The sequence below is a fragment of the Dunckerocampus dactyliophorus genome, chromosome 16 (genome assembly GCF_027744805.1).
Source record: "Dunckerocampus dactyliophorus isolate RoL2022-P2 chromosome 16, RoL_Ddac_1.1, whole genome shotgun sequence".
Taxonomy (NCBI): Eukaryota; Metazoa; Chordata; class Actinopteri; order Syngnathiformes; family Syngnathidae; genus Dunckerocampus; species Dunckerocampus dactyliophorus.
This window is the reverse complement of record NC_072834.1, coordinates 20514981-20527611: the sequence shown is the minus strand read 5'-3', so window position 1 is coordinate 20527611 and position 12631 is coordinate 20514981. Positions and strand designations below refer to the sequence as shown.

The 12631-nt window shown below is 42.8% G+C and overlaps 1 protein-coding gene across 9 annotated transcripts in view; it reads right to left on the bottom strand.

The window, feature by feature from the left end:
- Positions 1-12631, bottom strand: part of rapgef6 (Rap guanine nucleotide exchange factor (GEF) 6) — a 130794-nt gene that overhangs the window by 7121 nt on the left and 111042 nt on the right. For 6 of the 9 annotated variants that reach the window (XM_054754989.1, XM_054754994.1, XM_054754990.1 and 3 more), the window contains 8 exons: positions 12427-12441; positions 8850-9090; positions 8210-8377; positions 7911-8126; positions 4609-4820; positions 3821-3944; positions 3186-3209; positions 536-756 (listed from right to left, as the gene is read on the bottom strand). In XM_054754989.1, coding sequence (XP_054610964.1) covers positions 536-756; positions 3186-3209; positions 3821-3944; positions 4609-4820; positions 7911-8126; positions 8210-8377; positions 8850-9090; positions 12427-12441 — 1221 coding nt within the window. The remainder of the gene's footprint in view (positions 1-535; positions 757-3185; positions 3210-3820; positions 3945-4608; positions 4821-7910; positions 8127-8209; positions 8378-8849; positions 9091-12426; positions 12442-12631) is intronic. The other 3 variants (XM_054754991.1, XM_054754993.1, XM_054754992.1) reach the window with 2 other exon arrangements.

Genomic DNA, 12631 nt, shown 5'->3' with positions numbered 1-12631 from the left:
AATGGGGAAAAAAGATCAAAGCTGATATAATAGTCTTTTTCTCCTACAGTATATGACAAAGCTGAGATGCAGTTTTTTCTTGAAAAATATAGAACTCCTTAGCACATCTACACGTGTTGTGTTACAAAATATCAAAGTGGCAAAGTTGCATCCTTTCATTTTTGACTATGTGGACCTCACTGGGAAAACCTTTGGACACCCCTGATGTAAACACGACATTGGATGGAACTGGACCAAAGTGTACTACCTTGTAAAAACGTGCCTTTTGGTACTGTACCAAACTTCAGCTGATACCCAACTGCAGGGTGCCAAATGGGACAGAATAAGTCCATTTTTTGGTACCCTCATGACATCATGTTAACACGACATGTTTGACGAAACTGAACCAAAGTGTACTACTTTGTAGAAAGGGTAGTTTCGGCCCCGTACAGCGGCTGGTAACCCAACAGAAGGGCACCAAAAGTATCAATTTTACCGACAGCTGTTCTAACCCAAACAGATGCATCGTGGGAAGGTTCTAAGCAGGTCCACTCACTGGTGGTGTAGGTGGGCTCACACTGTAGGGACATAATCTGGTGCTTCTCCTCGTCCGTCTCCACCGCCAGGTTGGACAGGTACTGCTTGACCTTGCGGGCCATCTGGGCGTCCTCGTACAGCTTCTTGGCGTTGAGCAGCGAGCTGCGGCGGACGCGCTTCTTGTGGGCGCCGCCCTGCACGTCCAGGATGTTAGAGTTGGTGCTGCCCTGGCTCAGAGACCTGGGATGTGGGAAGGGATGAGGACAGATGAGGTGCAGAGACAGGTAGTGTTGGATAGATGATGAGGGAGGAGACCGATGGAGGAGGATGCAGAGGAACAGGAATTGGGCGTACAAATACAAACTAGTAAGGAATCAATAAACGTCACACACGGTTGGGCAGCCAATTAAAATGCATGAGGTTCGTGTCCTTTTCACAACAGTAAAGCGCTGTCAAAGCAAACTGAGCAGTATTATATTTCATGTCCATGCAGCTAGCCTCTCACAATGCTACAACATACAAAACACAACTAAAACAGCTTAGTGGGAAAAAGATGCACAAGTTTGGATCTGGGGAATATTATGGGATGTGGATGTGAAGCAGCTTGAGTCCACATAGCATCTATAAACACTTTTCACACTTTATCATTCGTCATTAACCCCTTCAGCTATTTTCTTCTCATAAAATGTGTGTGGTATTAATAACACAGTATGGTAATCCCTCGTTTATGGCGGTTAATTGGTTGCAGACACAACCGTGATTAGCCAATATCCGCCAAGTAGGATACCTTATTTAGAATTGGAATATTTTCATATATAATATTTATTTTATATAATATTTTCATGTTTACGACCTTTTTCATGTTTACAACCTTCAAAATCAGCTTTGTAACATTATAACAGCCCTCTAGACATGAAATAACACCCCTATAAGGGGTGTCACGAGACACTTAGTTCACAAGAGGAGATGCTCCACAAGATTAGTTCTATGAAAACGAGACGAGATTTTAACTGTACTTTTAAAATGAAAAATATGACAATGCAATCTACTAATTTAATTTCTACTAAGTTACACTCTTTTGCACTCTGTGTGTATGCTACCGGCCCGCCTCCACCCACCGAGACATAGGGACTCTGACTGACAAAAGGGCTCACTCCATTCATGCCTTTGTTCTATGGAGCAAATGTGCCAAAGGTGCTGAAACCAGTGAATGAATGAAACCAGTGAACCCTCTTCCTGCCTGTTTGGAGGTGAGAGACGAGGAAAACGGACACGTATACTCCTGGCAATATATTAAGTTCATTTTCATTTATTGAATTCATTAATTTGCAGTATTATCATCCCAGGCCTAATGCCCACAATTTTTTTTCTGAAAATCTTGTCACGTTTTAATCTTGTGAGATCTTGTGACATCCCTAATCCCAATCCCAATCCCAATACAGTAGTACCTCGCATAACATAAACCTCCTTTTACATAAATTCCACTGAACATAAAGAATTTATGTAAAGTTTTTATTTCGTATTACAGAAGAAATTCCACATATATATAACATAAAGCATCAAGTCAGTGCAAGTCTTTTTTTTTTCAATCAACTTTATTAATGCCTCAAATCGGTGCAAATTCACTTGGTGATGCCTTCTGACACATCACGCTCTCATTGGCTGATTTTCGGGGCACCGCCTACACTCTCATCTCATTGGCTGAGTTATACAGCACATACGTGAGTTTGTGTGAGAGACAGGCTTGTCCCTTCAAACTCCTTCCTCTTCGTAGTCGCCCTTAAACTAACCTTAACAATTAAGTTAAGTTACAAATTAAAATTTTGCACACAGCATTATCGTGTAGTGCGTGTGCGTTTGTCTGTGAGACCTGCTGACTCTTAGACTCTTTGAGTCGCGTTTCGACTCAGGCTAGTCCTCCTCCTCCTTCCTGCCTCCACTTGCGCTCCTGATCAAGACATCTCGTGAACGGTAGGATTGTTTTTGTTTTTCAGTTTTATTCATTTACAGTAATCTTATTTATTACCTTATTTTATATTGGAATGTTACTCTACTATGTTTATGCTAATGTTTTCTCATATTTTCCCACCATATTTGGTGGACTTTGAATATTTTGAAAGGCCAAAGGGGTGGGTTTGGGAAGATCTTGGAATGGATTAGGCTATTTACATGTATTTTACGCTTCGTATTACATAAAATCCCTATAACATAAAGGTTCTCCGAACGGATTATTTACGTTGTAGGGGCGTCTACTGTAGTCACCTTTACACTCCTATAAGCCAATATAGTAGACATCATAAGAGAAAATAAGACATTTAAGACATAAATAAGACTTGTGCTGATATGTGTTTCTGTAAATGTGGTCCAGTGCTAGGGGGAACTGAGTTAGAGGTGGACAGGAAGTGACGACAGGGTTCAGAGTTGAGTTTTAACTTGGGTTACAGTCGCCCGTGTTAAGGATTACCTGCATCTAAGACTCAGATGCACGTTAATGTCATGATGAATGATGAACAATGGTGATGATGACGATGGACTCGCAGGATTAATAATGACACACACACACACACAGGCATGGTGCAAAAGGGGGGTGGGGCATGCGGTTCGAGGGATGCATGGTGAGGTTTTTTGCCACTGCGGCAAAACAAAATGGGCACGGGGGACAAACTTACCCTAAACTCTTCCACCTCTTCTTCCTGCAAGCGAGAGGTGTGAAGATTGAAGACAAGTTGTTTTTTTTTTTTTTTGGGGAGGGGGGGTGGAGGAGGGTCAGGAGCGGGACAAGATGTTCAAAATGGAGGACATGCCACCATGAAGAAAAATAAATACATGATGGGACATGGGAGGACAGCACACATGGGACATGTCCCCATATCGTCCTAACAAGTGTGCATCATGTGACTGGGATTTTATATTTGTTGCACCCACATAGGACAGAAGTGTTGGGACACATTCCTTTCACAGCTACATGGCTGTGCAGTGCATATGAGGCGCGCCCTATGGGCTCTGTTGAAATCCATGCCTGGATGAAAAAGGGAAAAGAAAAGGGCCTTCCCCAAAGGTGTACAAACTGTCCAAAATATCTTCCTCTTAAGATTCAGAGGTGTGACACAACACTTCTGTCCACTCTTGTAACACACAAGGACGTTCCGCAGGGGGCAGCGGTGCACCCCCCTTCAGACAGTGCGCAAATCTATTCAGTGCTAGCGTGTTGGTGTCCCAGCACAGGAAGTGAACAGAACAGAAACAGGAAGCATGTCCCGACACAACACGACAAATTTGTGACCGAAAGCAGGAAATAGCCTACCTCTGTCGGAACATGAGGGCGGGGTCCATGTTGGCCGACGTCATCCTCACCACATGCCGGATCTCCTTGGCGATCATCCTCAGCTTCTCAAAGTTGACGAGGCCGTCCACGGTGGAGTCGTTGCCTGGTATACACACAGATAATATAAACACATGTAGCAAAGAAAATCACTTTTGTACATACATACATACATACATACATATACATATATATATATATATATATATATACATACATACATACATATACATATATATATATATATATATATATATATATATATATATACACACACACACACACACACACACACACACACACACACACACACACACACACAGTGGTGTGAAAAAGCGTTCGCCCCAGTTGTGTTGTCATCGACTAATATTTTAATTAGTTTGATGATCTGAAACATTTAAGTGTGACAAACGTGTAAAAAAAATAAGAAATCAGGAAGGGGGCAAACACTTTTTCACACCATTGTAATTAGTGAATGAAATACAAATGGGCTTTTTGTGATGTGGGTATTGCTAATAAAAAAAAAAAGACGCAATCAGTGTGATTCCTACAATGCGGTTATGTGTCCATACAATATTTATTTTTTCCACTGTAAATACTGTTTTTGTTGGGGTTTTTTAAAATGATGAGCTGAGTCAAATGTGAAAAAGAGGTGGTCGATGGGGAAGACGTTAGCAGAAGTAAACCTCCTTAAGCGAAAGCGCCAAATGATAACATAGAGGAACAATGACACAGCCGCAACAAAACAGAAGTGTTTCAAAGTGACGCACCTTCATGTAGGAAGGTGAGGTCCTTCTTGACGACGGGGAAGAGTGGGATGATGGGTGGCTGCATGCTCTGGCCACTCAGGACGTTGCGATACTTGGCCATGTTCCGTGACGGGTCGAAGACATCCTGCAGGTCGCCGAAGAGCTTGTCATACTTGCTGGGCAGCTTCTCCCACGAGCTCCGCAGCCGCGCCACGGGGGCCAGGTTCAGACCGCTGTGAACGCAAATAAGTACAATTATAAGATGTCTCAGTTGATGTCTTTTGAGTGCATGAGTGCAATCATACTGAGAAGTACGGCCAAAGGCAGTGCACTTTTTCCCCACTTTCCCGGTCAGGGGTCATGAATGGTTTTACCTTAGTTTTACACCAGATGCCCTTCCTGACTTTCTCAGACAACCCTGGCCAGGTATTGAATCATGCCCTCTTAGCACAAACTTAATATTAAAGACATAATTTTTCCAGCAAATAAAACAACAAATAAAGTAGTAATATAAAAAAAACTCCAAATATTATGGAAATAAACTCATAATTTTGAGAAGAAAATTTACTTGAATTACAATAATAATTTTTCAAGAATAAAGTCAAAGTATTAAGAGAAAAAAGCTGTAATCAAATGAGAAAAAGCTGTTATTTTATGGGAATAACGTCATACTATTACAAGGAAAAATAGCATCATTTTAGGAGCATAAAGTTGAAACGTTAAAATTTAAAGTATAAGGGTTAAAAGTCGTAATATTATGAAAAACAAACAAAACAACAAATAATGTTGTAATTTTTGGAAAATTATTTTGTGGAAAAAGCAAAAAAGATTCAATAGTTGAAAAACGAAAATAGACAGACATGAAGAAAACTGAATTCACATTAAGGACAATATTAAGACAAAAAAGTCGTATTGTAATGAGAAAAAAAAGAGAAACTAACACAAAAAAATAATGTCATTTTAGTCGCATAGAGTTGACATACATGTATTAAAGAAAAATACAATAATGTGAGAAACAAACAAAACATCCATCCGTCCATCTTCCATGCCGCTTATCCTCCCTAGGGTCACGGGTGTGCTGGAGCTTATCCCAGCTGACTTCGGGCAAGAGGCGGGTACACCCTGGACTGGTCGCCAGCCAATGGCAGGGCACATATTCACACTCACATTCATACCTATGGACAATTTAGAGTCGCCAATTAACCTAACATGCATGGTTTTGGAATGTGGGAGGAAACCAGAGTACCATACATCATCAAAGGTTTGTTCTTCAAACGTCGTGTTAAATTAAAGCTTTTAAACGTGCTGCCCCGGCGGGATCTTTTTCATGGCATGTTTTGCAGGGTAAGTTCGACACGGCAGACATGATTGTTTTGGCTTTGGCACGCCTTGGCACGCTTCTCGAGGTAGATCGTCGACTTGGTTCAGTCTATTTTTCATCAAAATAGTAGTCATGCCAAAAGTGTTGCTGCTGGATGTTCACAGTAGCCGAGTGATACTCTAAGTTTCTTTTCTTTTCCAAAAGAGGAAGGTTCAAGACAACAATGGACAAAGCAAGTGCAGAGAACAAGAGACAGATGGGTGCCCAACTCGAATTCTGTCCTTTGCAGTGATCATTTCACTGATGACTGCTTTGAAGGACCACCTTTACAAGACGCATTTAGCTTGAAAGTACGATATAAACCCATTTTGAAAAAGGATGCTATTGCGCCACAGGAAAAAAAAAAACAAGAAGGATCACTAAGTCAAAGTTGGCACAAGAGAGTAAGTCATGTCTTGTCCAAATAATGTCTTCAAAATACTATTCCACGATGGTGACAAGGCTGCAAAGCATTATACATGTTATATAAACATCTTTTATATATACATATAAACACCTGCACCACCTGAACCATGTTGTGGTCACTATGTATTCTTTACACTGTATTCTTTACTTGCGTATCTTGCTTGCTGCTGTAACAAGTGAATTTCCTCGCTGTGGGATAAATAAAGTACAAATACAAATACAATACAATCTTTTGACAGCGATATGTTTACTGTGGGTGGCAGCGGCGGTGAGCATTCATTCTCGACGTGTGGCCACATGTACATTAGAACAGGCTATAAAAACACCTTTAAGAAACCGATTTAAAACAACTATTGAGTAATTTACACTTATTCTGTACGACCAATCTCCATTTCCATGTCTCAAGGCTTAAGTCCATGTTCTTGTGTCCATGTTTCCCCCTTCTCAAAAACTATTGACACATCGCTCAAATCTTCACTATAATCACTGTAAACATCCTCTGTCTCGTACACCGGCATGTTTGCGCAGCTGAGCATACTACCCACACTACAGTCCCTTTTAAGAAATGATGCTGAACTGCGAACTACTTCGGAAATGTATATACTGCTCAAAAAAATAAAGGGAACACCAAAATATCACATTCTAGATCTAAATTAATGAAATATTCTGCTAAAATATTTTTGTCTTTACATAGTTTAATGTGCTGACAACAAATTCACACAAAAATTAGCAACTGAAATCAAATTTATTAACACATGCAGGTCTGAATTTGGAGTCACGCTCAAAATTAAAGTGGAAAAAGACACCAACTGTTGTCTATTCCATTTGCTCAACAGCATGTGAAATTGATTGTCAATCTGTGTTGCTCCTAAGTGGACAGTTTGAATAACAGCGCAGCAGTTCTGACTGAGTGTGAATTGAGTGTTCCCTTTATTTTTTTGAGCAGTGTATATACAGTTATGGAGGGACTATGTTTCCCAACTGGCCTGGGAACGCCTCGGGATCCGCCGGGAGGAGCTGGACGAAGTGGCCGGGGAGAGGAAAATCTGGGCCTTCCTGCTTAGGCTTCTGCCCCCGTGACCCGATCTTGGATAAGCGGTAGAAGATGGATGGATGGATGGAAAATATTATTAGACCACCCTTGTTTCTTCACTTTCTTGTTCATTTTAATGCCTGATACAACTAAAAGTACCTTTGTTTGGACAAATATAACAATGACAACAAAAATAGCTCATAAGAGTTACATTTTTTGGCAGTGCAGTGCTAGAGCTATTCATGTAAGAACTTAAGTGATTTTGGTTATTAGCTAGAAAACCATGGAAGTTGCTAGATATCAGCTCTTAAATTAAGCTCTTAGGAGCTTTATTTGTTATCATTATTATACTTGTCCAAACAACTGTACCTTTAGTTGTACCAGGCGATCAATAGGGTGGTCTAATAATCTTTTCCATGACTGTATACTTTGCAAATTTACCGTTCATTGTCAAAAATGGAACAATGTAGAACATAATTACAAACATGGCATGTGCACACGCACCTGATGATGGCAAACATTGAGTTGAAGTTCTTGCACTCCCGGCAGTGCAGGGCGATCTTGATGAAATGCTTGATGGTCTTCATCCTCTTTAAGGCGTTGGGCTCCTTCAGGATCTCTGTGGCCACCCAGAAGGTCTCCTGGTTGATCACCTCCTCAAACTGCTTCAGGTTGCTGCTCTCCGCCGACAAGTCCAGCTTGAACAAGTCGTCAACGTACCTGACAGAGAGAAAGAGGAGGACGGAGATGCTGGGTTAGAACCTTGATGACTGATGCCGTTAGATGGAATAAAAATGTTGTACTCTGTGGATTCAATGTTCCTGAAGAGCTCAAAGTCCCTCATGGAGAGCTGGGCGGCGACCTCCATGGTGCTGAGCTGAAGCAGCGAGATCTGACTCTCTCGCAGCAGGTCCTGAGCATCCTCGTCCGAGCACAATGTCTCCGTCTCCATGTTGTTTTTCAGGTAGTACCTGCAAGTCACACACACAAGTTCATTTTTTTTACTAATATAAATATTTAAGCTCTTGCTTTCAACACATTCAAAAAACAAAACGAGATTTCCCTCCTGTTTTGTGCTTTGTGCTGTGAAGCTCTTACGGCATCAAGAAAGGTGCTATATACTATAAATTCAATCCAATATTACTTTTTATCAATATTTTAATAACTGCATCAAATTAAATGTAAATGTACAGTAGATTCAATTTTTTGTTCGAGTTCTGTTCCGGACCCACCAGCGACAAGCTCCAAAGCAGCATTTTAAAACTTGTAGGCTTAAAGTAACAAGAATTTCATCTTCTCTTCATCCTAGTCCAAAATAGGCCAGTAACATTCTTCTTCTGAGTGTTTTCCTCGTTGCAAAATGCTCACGTGCATATGTATCTGCGTACGTTCACCGGGGGTGCTTTGCCGGTCGGGTATGGGTCTGCTGGGTATGGGGCTTACCTGCCGTTCAGCTGGATGCGGTCGGCCAGTTTGGAGAGCTGGTCAGGAAGGCGGCGCTGCTTGATGACACCCTCGGGGCTGACGGACACCTCGCAAAGGGAGTAGGTGTCGACAGACGGCAGGAGGCCGAACTCGTGGACGGTGTGGGCCACCACGTCCTTGGCAGTGGTGTCCTTGCTGATGATGATGTAGCAGCTCTGCTGGTCAGCTTTGAACACACGGATCACCTGGTCCGGGATGTCTGAGAGGGAAAAGAGAAGGACCATGACGTGATACTGTGGTAGTAGACATCATTGTTTGTCTTCCTGCACATTTTCCTTTTCTTGGCATTTCTGCTAGTCCAATGGACAAAACTGAAGAACAGTTTGAGTTCGTTTGCAGCTTCCACTCTTCCAGGAGGACTTTCTACAAGATGTTGGGAGTGTTTCTGTAGGAAATGTTATCCATTTCCACAGCAAATGCCTTTATGGACCTTGCTTTGTGCACCAGGAACAGAAAGGAACTTTCTCCAAAGTGGTCCAACCAGTGGCACTTTAGCTACGGACCACATGGGTGGCATTCTCTAAGGCAAGGATGTCCAAAGTTTTTTCCAGTGAGGGCCACATAGTGTAAAATGAAAGGATACAACTTACAACTTTAATATTTTCTAAGACGTTACATATACAGTGGTGTAAAAAAGTGTTTGCCCTCTTTCTGATTTGTTATTGTTTTGCATGTTTGTCACACTTAAATTTAAATATGAGTCAGTGATAACACAACTGAACACAAAATGAAGTTTTTAAAGAAAACATTTTATTATTAAGGGAGAAAAAAATCCAAACCTACATGTCCCTGTGTGAAAAATTGCTCTCCCCCCTGTTAAAACATAACTGAGATTAATTGAGATCTATCAGTCTAGAAAAGTTTATAAAGCCATTTCTAAAGCTTTGGGAGGCCAGTGAACCACAGTGAGAGCCATTATCCGCAAATGGCAAAAACCTGGAACAGTGGTGAAACTCCCCAGGAGCGGCCGGCCAACCAAAATAACCCCAAGAGCGCACCAACGACACATTCAAGAGGTCACAAAAGACCCCAGAACATCCAAAGAACTGCAAGCCTCACTTGCCTCAGTTAAGGTCAGTGTTCACCATAACAAAGACACTGGGCAAAAGCTCCTCACACTTACTTTTAGGGTGAGTCCAGCCAGCCTACGGAGGAAACTCATTTTTCGCTTCTGGTATCTGTGACCTTGTTCTTTCGGTCATGAACCACAGCTCATGACCATAGGTGAGGGTGGGAACAGATCGATCGTCAAATTTGCCTTCCAGCTCAGCTCTCTCTTCACTACAAGGGTCCGATACAGCGACTTCACACTGCAAACCACGCGAGTAAACACTACAGGTCACAGCCTGATGAGGCCATCATGACCACATCGTCTGCAAATAGAGACGAGATCCTAAAGCCCCCAAACAGGATGTCTTTGAGGCCTTGGCTGCGCCTAGAAATTCTGTCCATGAAAATGATGAACAGAATCGGTGACAAAGGGCAGCCTCCACAGGGAACAGGTTCAAAGGTTCAACTTACTGCTGGTACGAAAACCACATTGCACCTCCTGTAGCTTGAGGAAGAGGTTGAGGAGCGTGATCCCCCAACACACCCTCCGGTCACCCTTTTTGAAAAGGGGGACCACCACCTTTTTTTGCCGATCCAGAGTTATTGTTCCCGACTTCCACGCAATATTCAAGACGTGTCAACCAGGACAGTCCCACAACATCCACAGCCTTGAGGAATTCGTCCACCCCCGGAGCTTTACCACTGAGGAGTTTTTTGACGAACTCAGTTACCTCAGCCACGGTGATGGAACTGTCCACCGTTTGTGTCCTCTGTCTCTGCTTCCTTTATGGAAGGTCAGTGGGATTGAGAAGGGCCTCAAAGTATTCCTTCCAATGCCCTCAATTATGGTCAGCAGGCCCCCATCCGCACTGTAAACAGTGTGGACTGGGCACTGCAACCCCCTTCTGAGGAGTTGAATGGTTTGCCAGAACCTCTTCGAGACCGACCAGAGTCGTGCTCCATGGCTGGAAGGAATACTTCGAAGACCTCCTTAATTCCACAGACACGTCTTCCAATAAGGAAGCTGTGCCTGCCCACTCCACTGTGGGCTCTCCTATCTCTGGGGCTGAGGTTGCCAAGGTGGTCAAAAAGCTCCTCAGTGGCAGGGCCCCAGGAGTGGATGAGATCTGGCTGGATGAGTTCCTAAGGCTCTGGATGCTGTGAACGTGTCTTGGTTGACAAGACTCTGCAGCATCGCGTGGACATCAGGGGCGGTGTGTCTGGATGGGCAGACCGAAGTGGTGGTCCCACTTTTTAAAATGGAGGACTGGAGGGTGTGTTCCAACTATCGTGGGATCACATTTCTCAGCCTTCCCTGGAAGGTCTATTCAGGGGTTCTGGAGAAGAGCATCTGCTGGATAGTTGAATCTCAGATTCAGTCCGGGTCGTGGAACTGTGGACCAACTCATGGCAGGGTCCTTGAGGGTGCTGGGCTCTCCCTTAGGGATAAGGTGAGAAAAACAATAATTTGGGAGCAACTCGATGTCGAACCGCTGCTCCTCCGCATTGAGGTCCTAGATAAGGTGGCTTGGGCATCTGGTCAGTATGCCTCCCAGATGCCTCCCTGGGGAAGTGTTCAGGGCACGTCTGTCGGGTAGGAGGCCTTGGGAAGACCCAGGACACGTTGGAGAGACTATATCTCTCGACTGGTCAACCACTGGGCTGCGGGAAACGTTCAGGTGCAATAATTAAAAAACAAAACAAAAAAAAAACCCATCAAATTTTAAGTAAATGGATATCAATTATGGAAATATGGGCCAATATTTTGTTCAAAAAATAATGTACAGTTAAAAATCTCACGTTTTTTAAATGTTTGTTGCGACCTGTATCACTTTGCTCGACAGTCCACAAACGCACCGTCTAACTTTCTCCCATTTTATTCCATGCTATTTTTCCTGCTTTTCTTTCGTCTCATATTTGGTCCCAAATGCGGATACTATGCGGGAATGCATAAAGGTAACATATGATGACCTTATTGAGTGCTAATGTGCATATTTGCTTGGTGCACAACCTCTCTGAAAAACAAAGTCCAGGCTCGTACTGGTAGATGGTGGCTCTGTATTCATTTAGTGCTTTTAATTTGATGTTGTTCCTGTCTGAGTTTTACACAATACATAATAAATAGGATAAATGAGATCACTATAGGCCGCACAGTGGCCTAGCGGTTAGCATGTTGGCCACACAGTTAGGAAGATCTGTGTTTGCATCTCTGTTTGACATCTCTGTGTGGAGTTTGCATGTCCTTCCCGTGCATGCGTGTGCTTCCTCCCACATCAAAAACATGCATGTTGGGTTAATCTGGGACTCTAAATTGTCCATAGGTGTGAACATTACAATGGTTTTGCATATATCTAATGAAAAAAAAATCCTTTACTTTTTCTATATGAGGCCCTCTATGGAAAAAAGGAAAGGAAAAGGTGGACACCCCTGTACAGGACATGTCAGCACAGTCAAACGTGGCTTTGAGGAGCTTCCTTCCACTCACAGTAGAGTCCCAGTGCTGGAGCAGCAGAGAGAGAGAAAAGACAAGACAAGAAAACAACATGAGAGAAAAGAAGGAAAGCTGCAGAAAGACAACAGAGTTTTAAGGAAGAAGGGAGTTGGGACAGTGTCCCTGAGAGTTATTAATGTGCTAACTGTACGTTCTGCACTGCATTCCACTGATAGCCGTGTACCTTCTGTTGTGGCCT